The 27,437-nt window shown below is 45.0% G+C and overlaps 2 protein-coding genes across 3 annotated transcripts; one reads left to right on the forward strand and one right to left on the reverse strand.

Moving 5' to 3' along the window:
- Positions 1 to 228: 228 nt before the first annotated feature.
- UFM1 (ubiquitin fold modifier 1) lies at positions 229 to 7,853 on the reverse strand. Of its 2 annotated transcripts, XM_063311341.1 has the most exons (6): positions 7,808 to 7,853; positions 7,671 to 7,727; positions 7,157 to 7,214; positions 6,882 to 6,921; positions 5,408 to 5,440; positions 229 to 1,244 (listed from the first exon to the last, which is right to left on the reverse strand). In XM_063311341.1, coding segments are annotated over exons 1-6 (288 nt in total). In that variant the 5' UTR covers positions 7,810 to 7,853; the 3' UTR covers positions 229 to 1,146. The 2 variants fall into 2 exon arrangements, with proteins under 2 accessions (XP_063167411.1, XP_063167410.1); XM_063311340.1 differs by lacking the exons at positions 7,671 to 7,727; positions 7,808 to 7,853 and adding an exon at positions 7,377 to 7,590.
- Positions 7,854 to 7,915: 62 nt separating this feature from the next.
- POLB (DNA polymerase beta) lies at positions 7,916 to 26,918 on the forward strand. Its single transcript, XM_063311328.1, has 14 exons — positions 7,916 to 8,024; positions 9,495 to 9,552; positions 9,811 to 9,877; positions 10,228 to 10,302; positions 10,532 to 10,590; positions 12,196 to 12,245; positions 12,751 to 12,802; positions 13,463 to 13,517; positions 13,615 to 13,687; positions 18,292 to 18,362; positions 20,273 to 20,359; positions 24,910 to 24,974; positions 26,038 to 26,177; positions 26,625 to 26,918. Exons 1-14 carry the CDS (start codon positions 7,964 to 7,966, stop codon positions 26,717 to 26,719), a joined length of 1,008 nt encoding a protein of 335 aa, XP_063167398.1. The 5' UTR covers positions 7,916 to 7,963; the 3' UTR covers positions 26,720 to 26,918.
- Positions 26,919 to 27,437: the final 519 nt, after the last annotated feature.

Here is a 27,437-nt window from a genome sequence, read left to right on the forward strand (position 1 = left end):
CTTTAACAGTAACAGGGTCGGGCTGTGTTCAGTGCATCAGGCCCTTCCTAAGAAATGGCATAAATGGGAAGGAGGTCATGGAGTGGAGGGGTGCTGAAAAGTTTAATCTTGCTCAGTAGCAATGTGTGTTCGTTGATCCGCAAGCAAACTTCAGTCTTTTACTGCATCAAGCGTGAGCAGACATATCTTGGTATACCTTTGAGAACCAAACAAGCCCACAGAGAGCGCTTCCATTACTGATGGACACTTTATTTTACTGCCAAGAACACACAACGTTCACCAAGTTCCTGTTAGGACAAAACACTCAAAGCATGCTCACAGCTTTTAATTAACAATAAACCCCCTTAGCTTGTATGCAATTCCTATGGCAGACCACTCAGAAATTGGGAAATTGAAGAAAAGGAAAGAGGCCAATTGAAAGGTTTAAATCTTAACCAAGTGTGGAGATTAGTGGGAACAGGTTTGGTACACCAGAGCAACTCTGGCATTTTGAAAATGTTTATGAACGTTCTGTATCAGTAGGGCTCAGAAATATAATGTATTATCCATGGTAAAATGCATTCCCTGATAAAAACATACCTCCTATACCTAACATCCATGATTTCTATGAACCATCATTAGCACAATTTAAGCATACAGTCCCCCATAATGGTAACTTTCTGCTATTCAAATGGCCTTTTCTTCTTGGAATGTAATAAAGAATTCCTAATAGTTACACAAACTTAGCAAGCACTGAAGGCATATACCATAATACTTTTCATAATAATTACAGTCTAAACCAAATTAATCTTTTATCAACGTATTAGTTAACAAACTGCTTTGCTATGGCTATAGAAGTGGCTGCCCCATTGCTGGTTAACACAGGAATTTCCTACTCATTTCAAAGGAGCAGAAAACTCTGTCCTGTGGTCGTGATGTCTGCTCCAAACCAGTGAACAGGGGAGCTCTGGGAGCAAACGGAAGCCTAGAGACTTCAAAGAAAGAAGGCAGGCGTGGTCTTGTGGGGGTGGGATCTCCTCTAGATGTTGTTCAGGAGGGACATTCTGAGTGGACTGTGGTAACAATGATTTTACAGAGAAGTGCAAGATACGCGAGATGCCAATTCTTGGGTGACGAGCCTGTTGATCGATTTGCCTGCTGCTACTGTTATCTAAGTGTACGTGGACCCTGCACGTGCCAATATCCTCCCACACGATCTCTGGGAATAAGTCGCAGTTCTGAACCGTGCTTCAGGAAAACATTCCCTGGGGAAAGAAAAGGAAGGTTATTACCTAAAAGGATACAGAGATACTGCGCTTTAATAAAAGGTTTCAGGTAAATAAGTAAACATTCTGAGAGGTGCAGCAGAAAAGAAATACAGTAATTGTAAAAAAAAGATTTGCATGTTTTCACTCATCAATATGAAGCAGAATGTAGAGCCTCCACTATTAGGGAGTAGCAGAAAGAATGTGGCAGCAAGTCAGACACTTATAAAGAATTGTAGCATAACTATGGTCAACGGAAATTTTCTCTGCTTTTTGCAAGACTGCTTATTCTACACTCTACGCTCCTACTCACGACATCTGGCCTCACAAGAAAGGTCTTTTTAGCAGTAGCCCTTTATTCGTTAAATACTTTCCAGACAGGCCTACATATCATTACACTAATATGTTTGCAGATCTAGGTAAAGACAATTTTATTCTCAAGGTGTTTTTAAAAATAAAATGTTTAACCCCTGTTGTTTAATATACAATCATAATTCCTGCTTTTAATCACTTTACAGCTGATAGGACTTTGCTGTTACTAGGTAATCACTTCACTATTGTGTTTTCTATATTTGTATTTGCTGATTTGAGGATTTTGACATTTAAATTATTTTTACAAGTAATCCAGGGAACAACCTGTTACATCATGGAGTAACTACTTTAAAATAAATAAGCATTGAAAAAAGGATGTACCTTTAACTAAGCCAAGTTTGTCTTTTATAGGAATGTTTGGAGAACTTCATAGCTTAATGAACATTTTGCTTGTAAAACTACCTACATTTGTTTTTCAGTTCAGAATCCAAACAAATTAAAATCTGCTCCTAAAAAGTGACACTCTTAACTAATACAAGACATACTCAAGGCAAGCTTAAGTATTTTACTGTTTTATCATAAATTATAAAAAAAAATCTTGCAGGGATCATAAGACAGAACATCTGAGCATTATTAACCAAACGGTTTATGATTTGCCTGGACCTAGCAAGCAAATGGACTGGAATGGGCCACTTCACATCAAATGACCACCAGATCTACTACTGTGGACAAGAGGACCACAGAAGAAATGGAGTAGCCTTCATAACTAATAGTCAAGTGGCTAAAGCAGTGCTTGGATACAATCCAAAAAACGACAATGATCTCAATTCGAATTCAGGGCAAGCCATCTAACATCACAGTGATCCAAATATACGCCCCAACCACAGATGCTGAAGAAGCTGAAGTAGATCAGTTCTATGAGGATCTGCAGCACCTGGACAACATGCCTAAAAGAGACGTTATTTTCATCACGGGAGACTGGAATGCTAAGGTGGGCAGTCAAATGACACCTGGAATTACAGGTAAGCATGGCCTGGGAGAACAAAACGAAGCAGGACATAGGCTGATACAATTTTGCCAAGTCAACTCACTCTGCATAACAAACACTCTCTTCCAACAACCTAAGAGACGGCTTTATACACGGATTCACCAGATGGACAACACCGAAATCAGATTGACTACATCCTTTGCAGCCAAAGGTGGCGGACATCTATACAGTCGGTAAAAACAAGACCTGGAGCTGACTGCAGTTCAGATCACGAACTTCTTCTTGCACAATTTAGGATCAGACTAAAGAGATTAGGGAAGACCCACAGATCAGCTAGATATGAGCTCACTAATATTCCTAAGGAATATGCAGTGGAGGTGAAGAATCGATTTAAGGGACTGGACTTAGTAGATAGGGTCCCGGAAGAACTATGGACAGAAGTTTGCAACATTGTTCAGGAGGCGGCAACAAAATACATCCCAAAGAAAGAGAAAACCAAGAAGGCAAAATGGCTGTCTGCTGAGACATTAGAAGTAGCCCAGGAAAGAAGGAAAGTGAAAGGCAACAGTGGTAGGGGGAGATATGCCCAATTAAATGCAAAATTCCAGAGGTTAGCCAGAAGAGATAAGGAATTATTTTTAAACAAGCAATGCGTGGAAGTGGAAGAAGACAATAGAATAGGAAGGACAAGAGACCTCTTCCAGAAAATTAGAAACATCGGAGGTAAATTCCAGGCAAAAATGGGTATGATCAAAAACAAAGATGGCAAGGACCTAACAGAAGAAGAAGAGATCAAGAAGAGGTGGCAAGAATATACAGAAGACCTGTATAGGAAGGATAACAATATCGGGGATAGCTTTGACGGTCTGGTCAGTGAGCTAGAGCCAGACATCCTGAAGAGTGAGGTTGAATGGGCCTTAAGAAGCATTGCTAATAACAAGGCAGCAGGAGACGACGGCATCCCAGCCGAACTGTTCAAAATCTTGCAAGATGATGCTGTCAAGGTAATGCACGCTATATGCCAGCAAATTTGGAAAACACAAGAATGGCCATCAGACTGGAAAAAATCAACTTATATCCCCATACCAAAAAAGGGAAACACTAAAGAATGTTCAAACTATCAAACAGTGGCACTCATTTCACATGCCAGTAAGGTAATGCTCAAGATCCTGCAAGGTAGACTTCAGCAATTCATGGAGCGAGAATTGCCAGATGTACAAGCTGGGTTTAGAAAAGGCAGAGGAACTAGAGACCAAATTGCCAATATCCACTGGATAATGGAAAAAGCCAGGGAGTTTCCGAAAAACATCTATTTCTGTTTTATTGACTATTCTAAAGCCTTTGACTGTGTGGAGCATAACAAATTGTGGCAAGTTCTTAGCGGTATGGGGATACCAAGTCATCTTGTCTGCCTCCTGAAGGATCTGTATAACGACCAAGTAGCAACAGTAAGAACAGACCACAGAACAACGGACTGGTTTAAGATTGGGAAAGGAGTATGGCCGGGCTGTATACTCTCACCCTACCTATTCAACTTGTACGCAGAACACATCACGTGACATGCTCGGCTTGAGGAATCCAAGGCTGGAGTTAAAACCGCTGGAAGAAACATTAACAATCTCAGATATGCAGATGATACCACTTTGATGGCTGAAAGCGAAGAGGAACTGAGGAGCCTTATGATGAAGGTGAAAGAAGAAAGTGCAAAAGCTGGCTTGCAGCTGAAGCTCAAAAAAACCAAGATTATGGCAACCAGCTTGATTGATAGAGGGAGAAAATGTAGAAGCAGTGAAAGACTTTGTATTTCTAGGTGCGAAGATTACTGCAGATGCTGACTGCAGTCAGGAAATCAGAAGACGCTTAATCCTTGGGAGAAGAGCAATGACAAATCTCGATAAAATAGTTAAGAGCAGAGACATCACACTGACAACAAAGGTCCGCATAGTTAAAGCAATGGTGTTCCCCATAGTAACCTATGGCTGCGAGAGCTGGACCATAAGGAAGGCTGAGCGAAGGAAGATCGATGCTTTGGAACTGTGGTGTTGGAGGAAAATTCTGAGAGTGCCTTGGACTGCCAGAAGATCAAACCAGTCCATCCTCCAGGAAATAAAGCCAGACTGCTCACTTGAGGGAATGATATTAAAGGCAAAACTGAAATACTTTGGCCACATAATGAGAAGACAAGACACCCTGGAGAAGATGCTGATGCTAGGGAGAGTGGAGGGCAAAAGGAAGAGGGGCCGACCAAGGGCAAGGTGGATGGATGATATTCTAGAGGTGACGGACTCGTTCCTGGGAAGCTGGGGGTGTTGACGACCGACAGGAAGCTCTGGCGTGGGCTGGTCCATGAAGTCACAAAGAGTCAGAAGCGACTAAACAAATAACAACAGCAAGCAGCAGAACCACAGCAAATTTATAAACTTATTGTAAAAGGCTGTTTTCAGCAGCAGCAATGAAAAAACAGGCAAAGAAATACTGGAAGCTTTATAAGGATTAATGGTTATTCACACTTGCAAATGCTCCGGTTGTGTTCCTATGCATGACTAGGAGAAATGCCATCTAACCTTAGAGGAGCCTACTTGCACAGATAGCAGTCAGCAAGCCCTAGCTTTCCAGACACTGTTGGACTGCAAAACCCACCATCCACCACTAGAACACAGAACTGCCAATTTGTGTCCTAACGTAATTGCTTTGTATCCAGAAGTGCCTGAAAAAAGCTGTCAGGATGATGCCTCATGCTGCTTTTTTATAGAAGTTACATGGTGGAAAATTCCACTATTTCTTGCTGGCCCAGATCTTTAAGAATCTCTACAGCATTCATTACAAAATACTTTTTTTAACTGCTAATTTCACAAGTACTTACCAGCTGTCTGATCAGGGTTTATTCCTATTCCATCTGGGGAAGAAATTAAAGAGGTTAGAGAGATCCTTCGGCAGAATATCCCCTCTGTGGATCCCGTGAAAATGAATGGAATCGTTAGTGAAACAAAATCAAGTTTTGCCCAGTTCATGAATAAGAAAAAATTATAGACTGTGCCATCTATGCAAAGCTAGCATGACTTTATGATGCATGGTCAGAAATAAGTGGACAAGCCTTATTACTGGACTCTAACAGTATCCCACCAAGCTCTGAAACACTCCTGTTTTAAGCTCATTATTCTGGATTCTGGAACAGGCACTATCAAGTCACCAGTGCTATTTTTAGAATTAGGACTGTGCAGCACTTTGGATTTGAAGGCAAAAAGGTGCTACTGAGCACAAGGATGGCTCCCACCTGCAACTCCTTAAAGCAGCCCACCATTTCCCAGATCAGATGGCAGCCATATAAACCCAAGAAAAGGGGGGCTACTTTAAGCAGTTATGGGCAGAACAATATCGGGGATTCATGCCTTGAATCCAAAGCACTGTGCAGCTGAGCCAGTTCCAAGTTTCAAAGGACTGTGAGATGCCTGTTACAATGCAGAGCCCATCGAGATTCTGGTTCCCACCTTCACCTTTTTCTCTTGATCCCTAACATCCCCAACACTCCCCACCACAAAACCAAATACCCGAAAGGCAACTGCTTAGGCTTTCTTCCTCCTTCGTAGGTAAGTTTCTCACACCCACTTGATGATTAAAGGGGATTTATCTTCTAAAGGATAATATAAACGGTTTACTGTCAGATTTGCTTGATGTGGGTGAGCCTAATTTAGGTCCAGGTTAGGAATAATTCCCAACCTGCACAATCCTTACAGAAAAAAGTTGATCAGAGAACAAACCTGGAAAACAAACCACCCAAACCAAATCCAATTTCACACTATTCCAAACTGGAGCCCTTAATTCAAATCTTTTCTTCCTCGAGACAGCAACTGCTCTCCTTTTCCCTTCAAGAATTCTCACTGTTTCAAATCCACAAAAGTTTGGACTCCTTCTTAGACTCTTCAAATGGCTGCCAGGACTGAGGGAGAGGTCTCCTCTTCCACTGCATACCCTTCAGAGGACCTCAGAGGCAGCCTCATCATTCTGCAAGACCAGCTTTGCTCCACCTGCCTGTGGGGATTGGCTTTAAAGAGCCATGCTTGGAAAGCCTGCGAAACTATCTTTTGCGCTGCTTGCCTTAGGCCACCTTCCTTTCCACTCTCTCAAAATTATGGCAGAAAGAACTGATTAGCCCTGACTTGCTTCCTCCTCCTAGCAGGTCTCTGATGCTACAAGTAAATGTGCAGAATCTATCAGCGTCGTCCTTCTTCAAACCACGGAGCTCTGAAATTTTAGCAGCTGTGCTCAACTGGTGCCTGCCATAACCAACACTGGAGTATATCTGAGCACCTCAAAAATCATGGCCCATACAAACTCACCGTTTGTTATAATGGCACTTGTGGCTGCAGGAACTTTGAACTAAATTAAACAGAGATACAAAAAGTTAGAAGAATAGAATTATACCTTGCCATTCTCCTTAGGGTATCTTTCACGCAAACACCTCTTTGCACTAATCCTACTTTAGAAGGAAAGTGACACTACCTTACTACTTTTTATGCCATTTCAGAACTGTCAAAAAAAGCAATTTAACACTCTTTTAAAGAATACCACATAGCTAAAAATATCTATCTTGATGTTTTTGAAAACCACTTACTTCTTCTGCAGCAAACTTCAAGACAGCAGTGAAAGGTGTGTTTTCGGGCACACTTAACCTATGAAAAACACAGATAAAGATTTATAGGTTAGATCAGAACCCTAGTTCTCTAAACTTAATGTCAGCTACATATTTCTACACAAAAGCCTTTCTTAGAACACAGTCTCAAAACCGATCTCTAAAACATGGTTTAGGAAAGGCTGGGCCTTGCTCTCATTACCGCAGGAAAAAAAGGTCGGGCCAAGGGGAGCTCAGCTCCCAGCGACTACAAGAACACAGATTCCTGGCAACACGTATTCCCCGGGCTTCTCTGCCACGTCTGCGAAGACTCGGTCGCGGCTCCAGAATTTCGTGGTGGTCTCCCATGCCGGCCCGCAATCCCCGTCCCTCGACGCCCCCGCGGGGCAGCAGCCGGTCCTCCGGAGGCCTCCCGCCCCCCGCGCGCGACGTGACATGACGAGTCGAGCCGCCCCGCGCACGCGCACCAGGCCGGCTGAGTCTAGCGGGGACTCACACTTTGTACGGCAGGCGCGGGTCCGAAGTGAGCGTGACCTTGAAGGTGACCTTCGCCCTACGGGGAGAAAGGGAGACAACGCGATTAGCGGCCGGGAGGGGCGGAAGGTCCGCCGCGGCGCCCGCCGCCCCACTCACATCACCGCGCTTCGTCTCGCCGACCGGTGGCCCCACCTCCGTAGCTGCCGCGCTGCGTCACTTCCGGGCGCCGCCTTTTCCCCAGAGAGCTAGGAACGGGCAGAGGTTCCCTCGCGTCTCCGCGGCCAGGCTGGGCCCCGCCGGCCCCGCGCCCCCATGAGCAAGCGCAAGGCGCCGCAGGAGAACCCCAACCAGGCCATCACCGACCTCCTGATCGGTGGGTACCACTGCTCCAGGCGGAGGGCCGGCGGGGGCTGCGAGGAGCCTCGGGGCCGGCGCAGCGTCTTCCGCGGGGCGCGCGGCTGGCCGGGCCCCCTTTTCCGAGGCGGGGAGGGACTCGAGGAAGGGCTTCCCGGGGCGCCGAGTTGACGGAGCCGGGGGCCTTCTCCCTCATGGGAGCATGAGGAAGCTCTGAGCGACGCGCCGCCCGAGTTGCAGGACGCGCCTGCCTCCGCCCGAGCCGCCGGAGGAGCTGCTGGTCTCGGCGAGTTCGTGCGCCAAACCCCCGGGAAGGCCTCGTGACAGCCTTTCCGGCACGACTGGAGCACGCTAGTTGAGCGTAGAAGCTTATCAGGACAGCAGAAGGACGAAACGTACGCAGAGGCGCCACGAGGAATAAAACTGTATTGAATCTTCGCCCATTGCTGACTTTGCCCCCCTAGCAAAATTCACTGTAAAGTATAGGAAACCCTATACGACTGGGGAAGGCAACGGCAAACCACCCTGCTCTGTCGTCTGCCAAGAAAATGTCGCGAAAGCGGCATCCCCCCGGAGGGTCAGACATGACTCGGTGCTGGCCCAGGGGACCTTTCACCCCTTCATAGGAAACCCACGGGCCAGGAGAAAACCTGCAAAGGGGGGTGGGTGAAGAGTCGGCAAATGGCAAGTTCTGCTTCAGCTCCAGTTAACTTTCATCACGCTGGTGTACTTGCTGGCTGGGCTTAGGGAAAGACTGCTGCCATAACGCCAAACGCTTCTTCAGCCCCCGTTGCGTCCGCTCATTGAAAGACCATTCTTGATTTGCGGTTAATGCTAGGTAGTATTCCGAAGCCCATCACTTTTGTTGAATCTGTCCCTTTAGGCCAGAGTGTGTTGGGGGGGAGAGGGCTGTCTCTACAGAGGGCCACTTTCAGTCCCCTGAGATTGATCCTTACTGCCCGATTGCCGGAGTGCTGCTGCCTCCAGCACTGACAGGAAGGGCAAGGGGACCAAGACTCAGGCTCAGGACAAGGAGGCTCTCTGTGCTTCCAAATGTTGTGAATCCCTCAGCAAAGTCTTGCGAAGGCCTTGCCGGTTGCTGAGAGTCACTGGCGCCTCGTTTGTGGCCTCCTTTCCTACAGAGGAGGAGGCTGTAAACAGCCACCCAAAGGGACTCGAGAAAAACACAGAGGTGTAGGGGGTGTGGTGCAGGTGCCTGGAGCCCTTCACTGGGCTGTAGAGGGAAGGGAAGGAGCCTTGGATTCTTCCAGGCTGCTTGGATCCATGTGAATAGACTTGGTTGTCTTGAGAAGTTTGGGGATTGGACTAAAGATCCGTTTTGGACACCCTAAAGGCTTTTGGATCCCCTCCGTTTCAGTTAGGCGGTTTGAGAGTGTGTTTAACTTTGCCATTGAAATTGATAGCAATTACTACTTAATAGTAATTAAAGCCTTGTGTTAATTTATGCTACTGTTTATAACTTTTTCAGAATTGGCCAACTATGAAAGGAATGTGAATAGAGCTATTCATAAATACAATGCTTACAGGTAAGAGTCCCCCTGTTCCGGGGGAGATAGGCGGTGATAGAAATTTGAATAATAAGTATAAATAAATAAGATTTTGAGAACAAGCTTCACATGGAATCTCATCAATGTTTTAGAAAATACAGTAGAAATTTTACTGGTATTTCTTCCACATAAGAGGCTCTTCTTGGAATTCTAGCGTGCATTTTGTAGAAGTCTTTTGCCATAGATGGACAGTGCTACCAAAATAGCAACAGACTTTTTTCTTCTTGTGCCATGCAGGAAGGCAGCATCTGTAATATCCAAGTACCCTAGCAAGATAAAAAGTGGGTCTGAAGCAAAGAAATTGGTAAGTTCTGGGGCTAGGAAGAATAAGGAATTCTCCAAAGTTCTTTGGGAGTTTTTAGTTGATATGGCTGTTACCTCAGATTTCATTGAGAAACAGCTTGATCTTAAATATTTTAAAAATAATTAAATCCATTTAGCAAGAAGGTGTTTACTGGACAGGTTCAGGAGAAATGTCATACTTCTGCTTTACAGGAAACAGGTCCTGCCAAGCTGAAAGGGGCAGTTGGGAAATTTTGCAGAAGATTTAACAGGTTGAAAATATTTATGTTTATTTGTATGTAAAGAGCTCTTGTCTGATGTCACTGGCCACATAATGTAAGTTTTTTTTTAATGTCAACTTCATATTTTTAGGATGGTGTAGGAGCTAAAATTGCTGAAAAGATTGATGAATTTTTATCTACTGGAAAATTACGTAAGCTGGAAAAGGTAAAATTTGGGTTTTTAGAATATTATTTCATATATATTCTTATTGTATATCATCTTTATTGCTGCAATTCATATGCTAACATGCAGCTCTCATGTATCAGGGAACATATCAAGAAGCATCTTACTACAGTTTTCTAGCCATGCTATGAGCCATCCTCTTTGCGTATGTATGTATATATACATATATGAAACTCAGACTAGTCATTCTATCGTATTTTCCTCCCTCTAGATTCGACAAGATGACACAAGCTCTTCTATCAATTTACTGACAAGAGTTAGCGGCATAGGGTAAATTTATGTGCATTTTTAATCTCAAAGGCCAGAAAGGGGTTTTTGAAAAGGCAAATAATTGAAATTCAAAAGATAGGATTCAGGTTTCCTGGGAAAATAATACTAATAAAATTAGTAATAGTAATTACTATTATTCTTAATAGTAGTATTTAACCTTCTTGAATGCCCATGTTGGGGCTACTCTTCTTGACTGGAACTCGCCTTGGAAAAGTTGAAGTATTCTTCTGGTGTTACTGCTAGCAAAATCCTTGCAATGGATTGCTAAAGGAAGAAATAATCAGAGCCTTTAAATATTCTTAGAGCTGTTGCTCAGAAGAAGCTGCTGCAGCATGTTTTCTGTTGCAACTGAGGAAGCAGTACTAAAACAGAATCAAATTGGGAGCTTTTTGAATTTAGAGCCATCTTGCATGCTCTTGTTGAAGGGGGCAGAACTAGAGTTAAGAGATGAATTTTGGCTCAGTAGCAGATGAACCTTCCTTCTACAGAAAAGGTTGGGCTGCCTTTCTCCTCAGGGGTTGAGGTAGAGGTGGGCAAGCACCGCAGTCTTTAGTGCAGTGAGTGTGCCTTGGTGGTGCAGTGCCCTTTCCAGAGAGGCTTGTTGAGACCTACCTTGTAGTTTCTTCAGTGACAGGTGAAGCGATGTATTCCCCCCCACACACACACACACACCTTGAGGCTTTTCAGACCTGGAAACATGTTCCAAATCTTCACATATTCTCACAACTACTGTTGCTTGCCTTATTTCTTTGCTGTTTTAGCTTTTAATTTTAAGTTCATTTTATATGGAGTTCCTTTTTCTTTGACTTTTCTTTATAGTAACGAGTACTATAAAGTGCTTTATCAGTCCTGCAATGAATAGAATGTTGATGGAAGATGTTCTCCAGGGTTCCTTTCCATCTCTATAAACGGCGAACCTGGTGACATGGGTCTCATCTGTAATATTAGCAAAGTCCACTTAACATCCTCTCTGTCATGGTTTACTCTTTGTTTGGTACTTTCCTCAGCGCTAGATAGCTTTCGTTTTCTTTGCCTCCCACTGTCATGTTCACTGTTTCAATGTGCACTGTACATTGTAACGTTTCACATGCCATGGCGCTGACGCGCGTTTCTGTTTGGGAGGGAGCTGCTGTGAGACCTTGTGCCAAGCTCTGTATGTGGAATCAGGAGAATGGAACGTGTTTGGGTTATCTTCTCTGCTCAAGGACTTTTCCCGCAGACCATCAGAAGCCTTTAGGAGCACCTGGGATTGTGAACTTGAGAAGGTTCTACGGGCGGAGGGATTTCATTTGCACCAAGGGTTTTTAGTTTGAATTTGCCATGCTTTCATCATTCTCAGCTTTCTTTGTGATCCTGCATGCTATTCTTTCATAAATCAGATATCTTTGCATTCCTGCTCATGAGCCTGAGAGCGTTTTAGAACAGGCATTCATTACACCCACAGATTCCAAGTTGTCACTGTTTTACCTTTCTGAACTACTTCTACCGTTGGGTTTTGGTTAAATAATCTGTCAGTTTTCTTATTCAGATACTGTATCAATTTGAGCTCTGCTGAGATTTTGCAGAAGAAATTATGTCTGTAACGAGTTACCTTTTCCTTTGTAGTCCTGCTGCTGCCAGGAAACTAGTGGATGAAGGCATTAAAACGCTGGAAGGTGAGCCAACAGAAGGTTCTTAATTGCATATCGGCATCTACATCTGAAACCGTTCGGGTACTTGGAGAGATTTGTTGGATACCCTATTAGGACAGATTAGCAGACACCGTTTTACACATCTGAAAACAAAATTTGACTTCCCTGTTGAAGAGAATCTTGTTGGGCTTGATTTTCCCAGCAGGATGACGTTGTGTCAGTATAACTGACTTCTAATTTTTTTTTTTTGAAGTGTTTGTATGACATGTTGGTTTTTATAGTATCTTTGCTTTTTTAAAAAAGAATCTGCTGTGTGTTGATGGAATATTAAATTTAATACAGAAATCAAGCTGTTCCTGCAGTAATTAAACTTCTGACGCCTTCCTCCCTCTCTGCTGTCTCTTTGGGGCTGCATCCCAAAGATCTCAGATGATGGATAGGCCTATTTCAGGAAAGACTGGGTAGGTGGCTTCCTCCAAGCTTGGTATTCAAGAAATGCTTAACTGATTGCCTACTCTGCTTTTTCTAGACCTAAGGAAAAATGAGCATAAGTTGAACCATCATCAACGAATTGGATTAAAGTAAGATCTGCTTACTTTGTTCATCTGAGGGAAGGGTAGACACTGTGTTCTTGCCTGGGAGAGGCACCTCATTTTTTACCATTATGATTATTTTGACCCACGGGAGGATTGTCTAGTGACATAACAGTTGTCCCCAGACTGAGAGGGGCTGAACTTGGGGAAGCAGATTATTTTCCATTTTATTTGGGGGGGCATATAGATGTATTGAATCTTACAGGATGTGTTCTTGGAAATAGAAATTTCTATCCTCAAGGTGAATGCCAGTGCTGTTGGATTACTTGCAAAATTGGGCCCTCCTTGTGAAAAATTCTCGCGTGGTCCTTGCAGTGGTCCTCATTACTTCAGTTCCTGGTAGCAAAGAGATTAATATTTGGAAGGGTTCTTTTGTAGCAGTGGAATTTTTATCTGCAATATTTAATCTTATTTAGGATGCATTGCTGTAAAATTTGTCTGATGTCAGAAATATTCAATATAATGAATATTTTAAAGTGCGTCTCTGTCTAGTATGCATGTAAATGTTTCTTTAATTTGATATGCTCAAGTCCAAGGCAGTGTTTCTTGCCAATCTAAGCATTCCATTTAATCAGAACTTCTTTGAAAGTAAACTTGTTGTGGATCATAGCCACATAGCCCTGATCCTAATTTATTTTGCACGCACAGGTACTTCAAAGACTTTGAAAAAAGAATTCCTAGGAAGGAGATGCTTGAAATGCAGGTAATCAAATACAACTGCTTCCTCTGAAGAGAAGAGAAGAGAAGAACGTAAGAGTCCATGAGAGATCAAGTGACTTGATCTGTTTTCTTTACAACAGGAAATTGTATTGAGTGAAGTGAAGAAAGTAGACCCCACATACATTGCTACTGTTTGTGGCAGTTTTCGCCGAGGTTGGTGTTCCATATTTTTTCTTGCCTGTAAGCAGTTGTAGCCTGGCATGTGTGTTAGGAGGGCTATCAGGGTGTGTTGTGCTACCCCATGGATCTCCATGTTACATCTGGAGTTCCTTCCAAATAAGCAGACTTTTCATTAGTATGTCTACAGCAGAGATCTGGGGATCATGGTGAGCAAGTTGCTAAAATTTTGGCCCATCAGTTAAAGCAGCGGTAAGTCCAAAGTTTATTTCAGTGATTCTGAGATGGTTGTAATAAGACAAGACAAGACAAGGATTTCAGACCGTTTTTCTCAGTCTGAAGGAGTCTGGTAGTACCTTTTCCAACTAACGCATTTTATTAAAAGGCATAAGCTGTTGTGACTTGCAGCTCCCTTCATAAGATGTATAGAGTGGCTGCACTGATGTAGAATTTTTTGGAATGCGCTGGGAGAAGATAGGTTGGCTGTGCAGATGCAGGTTACATGGGAGACAGATTACGAATACCTTATCAATTAACAATTCTAATGTGTAAAAACCTATTGTGTTTTTTGAGACCTTCTGAGATTGCCTGAAACCTTTTGATGTATGTACAGTATGTTTAGCTACCTCTCATTCAGAGGTAGAATTAAAGTCCTGTTTTTCTAAAACAGTCACACTGAGGTCTCCTATAGAGTGTCTTGAAAGGTTTAAATACTTTGATACAGGTAGTCCTTGGATTACGAAGGCAATTGGGATTGGAATTCCCATTGTTAAGTGACACGGTTGTAAAGCGCAATGTCACGTGACCATGCTGCTTAGCAACAGCAGTTCCGGCAGTCCCAGTTCCCATTGTTAAGCAAGAACCATGTGGGTCATTCAGTGAGGACCTCACGTGATCGTGACTTGCTGCCAACCTCCCTGTTGGCTTTGCCCATGGGAAGCTGGCAAGGAACACCAGAAATTGCCATCACATGACTGCAGCTTGCTGCGATGTCATAATTGCGAGCTGGGCACCAAGTGCCCAGATCACAATCATGTGACTGCAGGGACACTGTGACGGCGGAGGCGATGTCTGAAGATTGGCAGCTATTCCAGACAGGTTTCAAAAACTACCTGGTGAGTAAAATTTCATCCCCAAATAGAAGAAAAGTAACTAGCAGTTTAAATAATTCAAAGAATATAAAACAAAGGGCAAAAAGCTAAATAAGAATTTAATCTAAAAAGGGTTTTAACGGATTAAGGGACCAGACAAATTTGGAATATTAGGGCTTTTGCTAAGACTTTTGAAAAATTGAGTAAACAAAATGGTATTTCTGTGGGAATACAGATTGTTTAGGCTACCAGGAAAGAGATCATTGGCTGAAAGTTGGGGGAAAAAAGCAATAAAGAAACCTGAGACTTTGTGAATATGGAAATGAGACACTAGAGGGCATTAAAGTTCCAGGCAAGAAGAAGAAAAGTGAAGTTTCCAAAATGACAGATAAAGATAAGACTCTTGAGACATTTCAAAGGATTTTTGAAGAACTGGGAGAGAAACTTGTAACCAAATTGACAGCAATAATTTCTGCACCAGAAAATGTACTTTTTGAAGAAGAATGAAAAGAAGTGAAAGACGTGACAGACAACAATATGGAAAAATCTATGGAGAGACAGGATGAAGAGGGGATACAAATCATGCCTGATGTAGAAATACTGGAAAATAAAGAAGTTGTGGATTATAAAATGGAAATGACTGTCAGAATGGTAATACAAATAACAAACCAAGAGATGAAAAAGGACCTGGGCAAGGACTTACTTTTGGATCTGCAAAAGAAGGCTTCTAAAACAAAATATTTGGGAGGAAGAAAGGAAGTTTAAATGGAGACTCAATCCTATTCATTTCTACTAGATGAATTCAAGATTGTCAGAAGCCCCCCCCAAAAAAGGAATATAAAGTTGACTTGTTTGATCATGGTTAAAATAAGAAATACTTTTACAAAATTCTGGAAACCCTTTATGGACTTTTTGCTGACACAGAAATGGCAATGATTTTTGGATTTGTGAATGGATGGAGGGTTATGGGAAGGATTGAGCTATTATGTTTGTAATTTTATAGAGGATGAGAAAATATTAATTTGCTTGTACGTCTTGCAAGGAAGATCAGGAGTCACTTTAAATCTTTTTTCTTTTGTACTTCGTATTTCTTTTTTCTCTATCCTTTTCTTTTTTTCTGATTTCAGTTTGTATTGACATGTACTTTATAAAATAGTATGAGCTCAAGTCAAAACTCCCCTGGCAGGAGTTGCTGCAGAAAATAGCTCTGTTCAGAACTAAGAGACTTTGGGTGTAAGGCCACGCTTTCAGGGATGGTTCTGGTATATCACACCATAGAAAGCTGGTATATTGTTCTTACAGTGAAGGTCCTTTTTCTGTAGTACAGACAGGGTGTCATGAGTACCGTTGAGCTGAAGGCATCAGCACAACGGCACACATGACAATACCTAGGAAGCAGAGGAAGGGATTTAAGATAAGCAAAGCACGCACAACAACAGACACAGACCCCGAGGAGAAGGGAATGACCCCGGCCGGATGACCCAGCCATCAGGACACAAAAGAGGAAGAAGGAAAGACAAAGACAGGGCGGATCACGAGGCTCACCTGAAGCTGTCAGCAAAGCGCAACGGAGATCGCCCAGCTGACAGCAATCACCGGCCGGAGAAAGAAACCGATTATGGGCGAAGCCCGGGGCACCAGCAGGGGCCCTGCAACCCTTCACCTACCGGCACGGAAGTATGCAGGACTGGGGGGGGATGACACAACCCAAAGTGGGGGGGGTGCTGACCGGCGCGGGCTATTTAAACCCCGTACCGGCGCGCTCCCTTCACTCTCAGCTTTTTTCTCGTCTAGCACTACGCTGAAATAAACCTGAACCTGCTCTTCCCTGAATCAGTGTCTGTGTTTCACTCAGTGGTAGGCAGCGCATGACACGGCTTCTCATCCATCTGGTATTGAGAGAGCAGTATGCAGTTCCATAGGTATCTAGCCCTTTTCCCTACCTTTCCCAGATACGCTTTCTTTGCCCTTTCCTTCCATTCCAAAACTAGAGGTGGAGCTATTCCCTCTTCCTCCAGGCAGCACCACCAGGATCTTCTAGCCCTGTCTTCAGACACGTGATAGCCTCTTGCAGAATTCCCTGGCTCTGCAGTAGAGAAAGGACCTTCACAGGGAGTCCAGTGTAGTGTTTTGTTGTCCTAGACTATTGAGAAGAGACAAGAGGGGGGGAAAACATTCTATCAATATTAATTAAAGTTTAGGATGTCAGTAAAATTATTTGGCTTTTTCACCCAAATGTGAGTATAACATTGAAAAAACAACCACTAGGATTCACATCGAAGTTTTTGTTGTATAATAGAGGTTTCAATCTTAAGCTCATTACTTAATATTAAAGTCTCCATTGTATTATTACTTGCATCTGTGTGTGTATATATATTTACTAAGTTTTTGATCCTCCTTTGTGTGTCTGCGCCATAAGTCTCCCCGAAGTCCATTGGCTAAGCCGGCTCCCTCCAAAATGGCCCTTCTGCTATTGCGGTTTTACCCACTCTAGTTATCCAGGACAGGCAGCTTGCTTGATGATGCAGTTTAAAGCTTGGGAGGGCGAGGCCACCTCTCTCTCTGGAATCCTGTAGGATTTTTTGTTGGACTCGGTCTTTTCCCACCACGTACGGATTCACTGAGGGTTTCTTGCCATTCTTGTAAGATCCTCTCTGAAATTCTAATTGGCGCCATTTGAAACAAATGGTTGGACAATACATGCATTTTGATAATTGCAACAGACCCTAACCAAGATAGCTTTAGCTTCCTCCACCTTTCAAGGTCTCTTTTAATCTTGTGCCATAACTTAACATAGTTATTTTGATATACTTCTTGATTATTTCCTGTCAGGTGCAAACTAAGATATTTTGCTGAATGAGCTACCTGACAGCCAGATTCTTCTTGCAAAAAATTGATTTCTTCTTGTGTTAAAAATCTTGTAATTATTTTTGTTTTCTGATCATTTCTGAACATATCCAAAATATTCTCCATAATTATAAATTGTTTTCCTTAATTGTTTTATTGCCTTTTGTGGTTCTGTGACAGTTAATTCTACATTGTCTGCATCATCTCAGCAACTCTGGGCATACTTCAAAATCTCACTATCACCACCCTAGACGATAAATTTGGATTTCTTATATTTAAAATTGATTTTTATTGAAGCTGTCTTCTCTTTTTATCAGTTTGTTTTCTGATAACGCCAGATCTTCCATGTGGAGGTAGTATTCTTACATCCTGTCTCGCTTATATAGAAGACAAGCATGAACAGTGAAAACTCTGGTTGACAGTTACATGGCATAGAGAGGGACTGTAGTGTGAAGAGGCTCATCTGTAAAGCCTCCCCTCCTCCTCTAGGCGTCATTCCAAACCACAGCCTGGTCTGCCTCAAAGGGTGGCAGGTTTCCCTTCTGGTTCTCTCCTGCTGTCTTCCTCAGAAGGGAAAAGTCACTGAACCATTTACTTGCTTTCTACCAGAATAACTGTTGGTTCATCAAAGATTTTTCTTAAATTGGAAAGCATTTCCAAGGTAGGACTGACTGTTTTTGCTGACTGGCCTTGCTTTGAAAGGTGCAGAATCCAGTGGAGATATGGACATCCTGCTGACACACCCAGACTTCACTTCAGGATCTGCTAAAAAGGTGGGTTTCCTTTTGGGACAATCCTGTTGTAATCAGGACACCTTGAAAGCCACCAGCAGTGACTGGAGTCCAAGTGTTTTCTGTTCTCAGACACTGAAATCCAAGAAACCACCTGAAAAATGGCAAATTAACTTTTGGATTAATCTCTTGAGGAATATTGCCATTTCATTCTCAGTCTCATTTCAGAGATGACTATCTCAAAGGTTATGGGCATAGCATTGTCTGAATAAAAGGAAAATACTCATTGCGAAAAGAAGCAATACATTTTTCCTTACAGTTTTTAATATTTTTTATTTTGTTTGCATCACAGAAAAATAGTATCTAATGCTTGCACAGAAGCTTTCAGAACAGTATATGCAGCCCACCCTCCCTTCAGCTCTCAGAGCACAGAGATACAGATGTTAAATTATTTCATGTCTAGGGTTTTATATGGCTTCACCCACCACCCACCCCGTTTGGAGGCAGGGGGAATCCACGGTGCAATGTTTTCAGTTAGCTTGACCACCAGGAGACAGGCACTAAGGGACTGAATTCGTACTATTTAGAATCCCTAAGGTAGCCAAATACTATTCTGTCGGGTTCAAACTCAGTACCAGTCGGGTAGTCATGTAAAGCCCTGCACGTGGAGGTGTGACATGAGGCAACATCTGTGTGTCTGTGCTCTGCAGTGCTGTTGATCTCACAGGGAACAAAGCAAAAGAACTGAGATACGAAAAGAGTTTGGAGATGAAAGCTGGGCCCTATTTATATATATGGCCCGGCTTCAAGCCACACACTGTCTTGTCATCCAAACCTTGAAAATAAAATCCCTCAAGCGTTGATGGCTAATGACCTGTCATCCAGCCCTGATTGGTGGCATGCTTTGTCCTTCGTGTGTGGCCTGCGTCTAGACTGATGGGCTGTTCACAGCAGCAAGGGTGAGCCCCTTGCAGCAGGCTTTCTGTTGCGCCAGGTTTGCTTTTCATCCTGGAAGGAGGGGTGCTCTTTTAAAACAAAGGCATTGGGGAAAGAGTTTGCCTTCCACCATCCCAGCCTCAGTGGCCTTGACCCCAGCTGGGCCCTCTCTGGCTCTTCGTTGCTTGAGGAATGAAAATGAAAATACAAGAAAAAGACCGCCTGGGTTTTGCTGCAATGCCTGGGGCCTCTTTGTCAGGTAGATGCCTTAACCAGGGATGACACTAAACTTGTTTTAAATGTTGTGTGAATGTGGTTGTTGGCTTTAACCATTCATTTCAGTGGTTGTAGGTTTCCAGAATTTGACTGAAAACTGCCTTTGTGCGATGAAGATGGTCTTTACATAATTAACTATGGATTATTCAGTCCAGTTCTGGGGGGGTTGGGTGACACCCTGAGCCAAAACCTAAAGATTCACATGAGATTACACAATGTTCCATTGGCTGGTTTGCGGTGTGTGCCATGTGAACATGACCTGATAATGGTGCTAGTGTGGTTCCCACATGGTCCCTTATCCTGACACAGATCAGAATGGCTTAAGTCAAGCTACAGCATTGAATGCTATATTGCTGGTTAGGAAAAAGGAGAGAAAATCGTATGCAATTGAGAATTGTTCTTCTATGCAGCTTAGCCTCCCCCTGCCCTTTGTAGCAATGTTTTCAGCAGCTAGCCAAGGCCTTGGAAGTGAGCATTCCTGGTCATTCCAGAAGGACTCCTCAGAGAAGGTGCTTCAGAGATGCTGTGTCCTGTTTTCACAAGGAGGTGGCCCTTCTGGAATAACCTCTCTAGTTGTTATTGTCTGTGTTGTCCCAAGGACAGTAATCCCCGTATTTCTAAATTTCCTGTGCAGGGGCTGAAACCATTCCTAAACTTTTCTGAGGTCCAGATGCACCACAATAACATTCTCAAGCAGCTTGGTTCTCTTCTTGATTGTGACAAGGTTATTTCTTTTCAAGCCAAAGCTTTTGCATCAAGTTGTGGAGCAGCTGGAAAGCATCCACTTTGTTACAGACACACTGTCAAAGGGAGAAACCAAATTCATGGTGAGTCTTTTTTTCGAAAACAAATATTTTGTATCTTTAAAAGTCCTGTCTTTGGAGAGGTATATCTCCTTGACTAGTGAGAGAGACTGGGGCGGGGGCGGCACAGTGAATGAGTGGGTGGGAGATGGTGGGGCTCTGACAGCGCCGAGAGTGTAGCTGGTGCGCTCAAAGGCCCCGCCATCGCACTGCGATTGATAGAGTTTGTGAGTGAGTGAATGAGTGATTGTTTGAATGGAGGAAGCCAGGGATCTTTGGAGTCCAGGGTTGGGGGCTAATGGACTACAAGACTCTGGGGACTGCAGGGCAGGACAGAGGATCAAGGTGGTGACGGGTCAGGGACGTTACGGCAAGAGCCGGAGGGCTAGCCATCTACAGGGAAGATGCCCCTGGTGTTTATTACTGGTAGCGTGTTCCAGCCCTCTGTGCTCAAACCCAAATCCTGGTCAGCAGATGCATGGAGGCCCTGATCTGCGGCTGCTGCTTTGTGATGCCAGGTCAGTTAACAAGGCCCCCTTAATCTGCGACTTGATTACGGAGGAGGGGGCAGACCTGGCATGCATCACCGAAACCTGGCTGAGCCTGGAAGGAGGTGTTCCTCTTTCAGAGATGTTCCCGGCCGGGTTTCGAGTGTGGCACCAGCCGCGAGTTCAGAACAGGGGAGGAGGGGTGGCTGTTGTCGTCTGGGAATCTCTAGTGGCCTTAAGGGGCCATGCTCCATAAGTGACCGGTTGTGAGACCCTGTTTCTCAAGTTGGGTTCCCGGGAACAGTTGGGGTGTTGCTATTGTACCAGCCTCTCTGCTGTGTAGCAACCTCCCTGCCTGAGCTGCTGGAGGCCGTCTCGGGGCTGGCGGTGGAGTTCCCCAAACTTATGGTTCTGGGGGACTTCAATCTGCCATCCCTGGGACGGGCCTCGGAAGCAGCTCAGGAGTTCATGACCACCATGGTGGCCATGGACCTGAGTCAGATTATTCAGGACCCAACTCGGGACAGTGGCCTCACCCTGGACTTGATTTTCTTGTCAGAGCAGTGGCAACGTGATCTGAGGGGAGAAGTACATCTTTCCCCTTTGTCATGGTCAGATCACGCCCTGGTGAGCCTGAGATTCTCCTATGCCGCCCCCCTCCGCAGGGAGGCAGGACCCATTCGATTGGTCTGCCCTTGGTGACTAATAGACCCAGCAGGGTTTCAGAGGGAGCTGGGGGTTATACCCAAGGATCTGCTGCACGATCCAGCGGAGGCCCTGGCGCTGCCTGGAATAAGGAGGCGGCTGGGGCCTTGGACAGGATCGTGCCTATGTGGCCTCTCTTGTCCTATCAAACCCAACACTCCCTGTGGTTTACAGAGGAGTTGAGGGTTCTGAAGAGGGTTAAGAGATGCCTATAGCGCCGCTAGAGGAAGACAAAGACCAAACCTGACTGAACACAAGCTAAAGCTGCTATTAAGGCCTACCTTGTGGTGGTAAGAGCAGCGAAGTGTCAGTATTTCTCCGCTCTTATTGCATCCATGGAATGCTGCCCAGCGGCCCTGTTTAAGATTATCTGATCCCTTTTGGGGAAACGGGATTCGGAGATCCATCTACAGGGCCGAGCCGAGGAGTTTTCTGGGCATCTACAGGATAAAATTACTCAGATCCATTCCAAGTTGGACTCTGAGCGTGAGGCAGGGTCTATGGAGATGCCCAGGGAATGTCCTTACCCAGTTATCTGGGAACAGTTTGATCCTGTTGGACCTGAGGAAGTGGACAGGATCCTCCGGACTGTAAACGCCACCGCTTGCCAATTAGATCCATGCCCCTCCTGGCTAGTGAAGGCGGCTCAGGAGGGGACGTGTGGTTGGGTCCAGGCGATGGTAAATGCATCCTTGAGGGAGGGGGTATTTCCGGCACCCTTTAAGGAGGTGCTGGTGTGCCCCCTCAAGAAACCATCGCTGGACCCTACTATATTGGACAATTTTCGTCCAGTCTCCCACCTCTCCTTTTTGGGAAAGGTGGTCGAGAAAGCAGTGGTGTTGCAGCTCCAGAGGATCCTGGATGAAACTGATTATCTAGACCCCTTTCAGTCAGGTTTCAGGCCGGATATGGGATGGAAACAGCATTGGTTGCACTTATGGATGATCTCTGGCGGGAGCGGGATGGAGGCAGTGGATCCATCCTTGTTCTTCTTGACCTCTCAGCAGCTTTCGATACCATTGACCATGGTATCCTTTTGGGGTGGCTCAGGGAGTTGGGGGTGGGCGGCGTGGTTTTGCGCTGGTTCACCTCCTTCCTCTAGGGCTAGTCCCAGTCGGTGGTGATAGGGAGCAAGAGATCCGACCCTCGGCCCCTTCTTTGTGGGGTGCCGCCAGGTTTGGCACTCTCTCCTCTCCTATTCAACATCTACATGAAACCACCGGGCGAGATCATCCATCACCATGGGATGAGGTATCATCAAAATGCGGATGATGCTCAATTATATATCTCCATCCCAGGTGAAGTAAGTGATGCTGTGACCACCCTCTCCAGGTGCCTGGGGGCTGTGGGGGCCTGGATGGGGAACAACAGTCTTTGACTGAACCCTGGTAAGACGGAGTAGCTGTGGGTTAATGGCACCTCGGGTTCTGGGAAATTGTCATCTTTAGTGCTGGATGGGGTTGCGCTGCCCCAGACAGACCCGGTGCGTAACTTGGGGATCCTCTTGGACTCATGAATCCTGCTCAAAGAGCAGGTGGCTGTTGTGGCCAGAAGGGCCTTTGCGTAACTTCGTGTTGTGTGCCAGTTATGCCCTTTCCTGGACCGAGAGGCCCTTCGAACAGTCACTCGTGCCCTGGTCATCTCCCATATAGACTACTGTAATGCGCTTTACATGGGCTACCCTTGAAGAGTATCCAGAAGCTACAGCTAGTCCAGAATGCAGCTGTGCAGGCAATCCTGGGTGTCCCAAGGTTTGTACATGTAACACCTTTGTTACGTAAGCTGCATTGGGTCCCAGTCTGCTTCTGGGTCCAATTCAAGGTGTTGGTTATTACCTTTAAAGCCCTACATGGCATGGGACCAAGATATCTGAGGGACCGTCTCATCCCGATTACATCGATCCGCCCCACCCGGTCATGCAGGGAAGGCATGTTACGGACCCCGTCCATAAAAGAATTCCACCTAGTGGGGTCTCGGAAGTGTGCCTTCTCTGCTGTAGCTCCTGCCCTTTGGAACATCCTTCCTCCAGAGATGAGGCAGGCCACCTCTCTCCTGGACTTTCGAAAAAGGTTGAAAGACCTGGTTTTGTCAGCAGGCTTGGAATGGAAGGGGGAATAGCCATACTTGGGGATGGCTAGCACCCTAGAGTGACTTCGGATGAACCTACCGCACTCACGGCTGAAGAATTCTCGCCCATCTTGATTCCATTCCATTCTTATTTTTATTGTATTTATTGTATTTATAATTGTTTTGATTTTTAACTTTATTTTATTGTAAACTGCCCAGAATCCCTCCTTGGGAGGGAGATGGGAGGTGATAAAATTGGATAAACAAATCAATATCAACACCTCTCCAATGGCTGGTCTGCAGTCCTCTTCTAATTCAGAGGTGGTTTTATGGCCAGCGTCAGCCTTCCTCAGTGTGGTGGCCTCTTGATGTGCTTTGCCATGGTTGGCTGTGTTGCCTGGGAATTTGGGAAGATGCAATCCCAACATAAGTAAAATGAATCAGATTGGAGAACACTGAGCTGTGCAAATAGATTCAGAAAAGCTCAGAATTCTCTAATCTTTGAAATGTTGGTGATCTCGGAACTCCACTTAAGTATCAGAGTCAAGGGGGGAAAAATTTTTCAAGTTTAACCACAGAAGGGAAGACATTTCCTTAAAATGTCCTTGCTTGTTTTAAATATGTTTTCTGCTTCAGAAGAGTTTTGGCTTTGTTGTTCAGTAGAAAGGTGTTAAGATGGAGACACTTTTGCTGTGGTGTTTTGCTGCAGAGCTATTTGGAACAATATGAACAAGTGTGGTACTCTGTACATACCTTATGTCATGACTGACCTGATTCTCACTGCCTTATTTTGAGAGTGCTCCCAAAGAAGTTGGATTTACGTTTAATGTGCTCTTGAATTCCGTATTTTGCATGAAGGAAATTGCACATTAAATGCACATTCTGTGATTGCTTCCTTTGCAAACACCAGCAGCAGTGCTGATGTTAGTAGGCACGATGCACGTTGTCTGCATGGGTCCAAATGAATCTCACAGATAAAAAGGCTAAGAGTCCTGCTTTGTAATGCAGGCAGCCAGTCCTGAAATCCTGTTTCTCCAGATGCCAGTTGCTGGCTTCTGAGCCATCTGTCAAAAAAGAGCCAAAACTCAAAGCCCAGAATCCTGGCCAAATCCTGTTTTGGTGGAGCCAAAGTGGCAATTTATAGATAGCTGTTTAACTGAACTAATGGTCCAAAGGATTGATTTGTGGCAGAATGATATAAAAGGTTTCTGTAACTTTGGACAGGTTTCTTGCTTTTCAATATTTCTTATTGCATCAGTTGCCATATTGGGAAAAAGAAGACCTTCGATTAATTGTTGTTTTTCTTGGCTCTAGGGAGTATGTCATCTCTCAAGTAGAGATGACAACACTGTCTATCCTTACAGGAGAATTGACATCAGGTAAATCTCATACAGAACAAGATGAGGTGAAAAATCCAGCAGTAGTTTAAAGGGAAGTTGTACAGTCCATGCTTAGCAGACTTACTAGGAACAGTGAAAAAACAAAAGAATAAGGTTAATAGATGTCTAACTGCAAGCATCCTTAGAACTGAAGTTGAACTGAAGAGTTAAACAACCTGGGTGAACCACAGTCCTCACCTTGTGGCTTTCTGCTTTTGCTTCCCAGCAGCTGCTGGCCTTTGGGGCTTGGGTTCTGAATGTCCTGGATAAGCAGGTGTAAACAGGGCCCTAATGTGATTCCGACTGTGATGCAGGACCTCCTAACTGTGGAAAGTATGGGAAAATTGTTTTTGCAGCTGAGCAAAAGGTTTCCTTATGTTTACATACAGGTAGTCCTCAACTTATGACCATTCATTCAGCGACCATTCATAGTTGGAACGGCGCTGAATGAATGGTGGTTACGACCGGTCCTTGGAGTTCTGGCCATCCCAGCACCCTTGCGGTCACGTGATCGCCATTTGCAACCTTCCCTGCTGGCACCCAGTGCTTGTGCACCCCTGCACACCCTTCTTAAGCCTTGCCATGCCTCCCTCACACCCTCCTGCACCCTTGTGCACCTTTCCTGAGCCTTGCTGTGCCTCCCCCACAGCCTTGCACACCCTCCCCAAGCTTCACCCAGCTCCCTCGTACCTGCACAACAACCCGTCACACCTTTGCGCATCATCCCCGACCCTCACCGCACCTCCCTTGCACCCTTGCCATGCTTACCTCGCACCCTTGTGCACCTTCCTGACCCTCACTGTGCCATCTTCGCACATCCTCCCTGCACCTCCGTCACACCCTCCCTGACCTTACCATGCCTCCCACGCACCCTCCCCAACCCTCACACCTGCCTCAGACCCCCTCCCCAGCCCTCACAGTGCCTCTCTCACAGCCTCGCACACCCTCGTGCACCCTCCCTGACCGCTTTACAACTGCATCACTTAGCAACGGAAATTCTGCTGTTGTAAGTCAAGGACTCCCTGTACTGCCAGGCTACCAGAGTCTCTTGATTGTCTTGCAGGTTGATTCCCAGGGATCAGTATTACTGCGGAGTCCTGTACTTCACTGGAAGTGACCTCTTCAATAGGAACATGCGAGCCCACGCCTTGGAGACGGGCTTCACCCTCAACGAGTATGCGATCCGGCCCCTCGGCATCACTGGTGAGCATTCTGTGTTGCCCTCCAGGGTGCAGCTGAGCCACAGAGAGCTCTTTGTCTGCATATAAGGCCACAAATCCCAGCCCTTGGTTCAAGCCAAGCCACATTGTATTGTCGAGTCCTTGTGACTGTAAAGATGAGCTTGGGATGAGGAAAGGGCTTCCTGGTGCTGGTAAGAAAGAATGCTTTGGTCCATGGGCCTTTGTGTTGACGACACTCAGCAGTCCAACAATTTTATTCTCTCTTCCTGGTTGCTGCCCTTCTCCCCATCCAGCCACCCATGACGACTGGTAAAAACCTGGGCAAGTGGCAGTTGCTTCCACCAGGCAGCGCTGCCTGCAGCCTCAGGCCGCCTCCTGCTGTTTACCTAACAAAACATTCTGGCTGGAGCAGTGGGGATCCCTGGCTGGGCAGTTAACCAAGTGGAACTCTTTGGCTCTGCGTTGGCAGGAGTTGCGGGGGAGCCGCTGCCTGTGGACAGCGAGAAGGACATCTTTGACTACATCCAGTGGCAGTACCGGGAGCCGAGAGAGCGGAGTGAATAGCCTCCCCCCAGCCACACCAGGCCCTGGAAGGCGCTTTCCGTGGCAAGCCGGCTTGTGGTCATACTCAGCTGCTTGGTCCTATTGTGGAAAATCTGTGGCTGAGGGGTGGGGGGAAATATAGGGCCCTTCTAAACCTGCTTCGAGTGTGCAAGTAGAATATGCACTGTAACCAATAAACAAGGAACTCTTTTTAAAAGAAGGCTCAACCTTCTTATCTTCTCTTTAAGTTACCATGTTTGCAAGTTCCTGAAATAATTAGTAGCAAATCAGGATTTAAAATCACGTAGTGGGAATTTCAGCTTGGCTGCTTCCTTAGAAGCTGTCCTTGTATCGGGGAGGCTGGGCAACTCTGCCCACCAGAAACCTCCTGGACAAGACTTTTATTCCTGCTTAAATCCTTTCCTTCACCAAGAAAAGCAAGTGAGCTAAGACTGTAGGAACTGCATCAAGATCTTACAAGAACTCTAAAGAAAGACGCCTTTCGGTGGTTTTATTTTAAGCATGCCTTTCTAATGCTTATTACCACGTTCCAATTGCAGGAGATCCAAAATAGGTTAAGCCGTGGAATCAGTCCTTGAAAAATACGGATTTGTTTTACTTTCTTTTGCCAGAAGAGCTGTTGTTTTAAGAAAATGGTGTTTTCAGTGTTTTGCAGAAGAGTTCGCTAGAACGCTAGTCCACCAAAATACACTGTAACAGTTTATAAATCTCGGCTTCA

The sequence above is a fragment of the Candoia aspera genome, chromosome 9 (assembly GCF_035149785.1).
Source record: "Candoia aspera isolate rCanAsp1 chromosome 9, rCanAsp1.hap2, whole genome shotgun sequence".
Taxonomy (NCBI): Eukaryota; Metazoa; Chordata; class Lepidosauria; order Squamata; family Boidae; genus Candoia; species Candoia aspera.

What these genes read in the sequence shown, in the direction of transcription:
- UFM1 (XM_063311340.1), bottom strand. Translation starts at nt 7,522, where the DNA reads ATGGGAGACCACCACGAAATTCTGGAGCCGCGACCGAGTCTTCGCAGA. An exon ending in TGAAGTTTGCTGCAGAAGAA is followed by an intron (nt 6,922 to 7,156) that starts GTAAGTGGTTTT and finishes TGTTTAATTTAG; the next exon opens with TTCAAAGTTCCTGCAGCCAC. An exon ending in AAACCCTGATCAGACAGCTG is followed by an intron (nt 1,245 to 5,407) that starts GTAAGTACTTGT and finishes TTCTTTCCCCAG; the next exon opens with GGAATGTTTTCCTGAAGCAC.
- POLB (XM_063311328.1), top strand. Translation starts at nt 7,964, where the DNA reads ATGAGCAAGCGCAAGGCGCCGCAGGAGAACCCCAACCAGGCCATCACC. An exon ending in AGGCATTAAAACGCTGGAAG is followed by an intron (nt 12,246 to 12,750) that starts GTGAGCCAACAG and finishes TGCTTTTTCTAG; the next exon opens with ACCTAAGGAAAAATGAGCAT. An exon ending in AGGGAGAAACCAAATTCATG is followed by an intron (nt 20,360 to 24,909) that starts GTGAGTCTTTTT and finishes TCTTGGCTCTAG; the next exon opens with GGAGTATGTCATCTCTCAAG.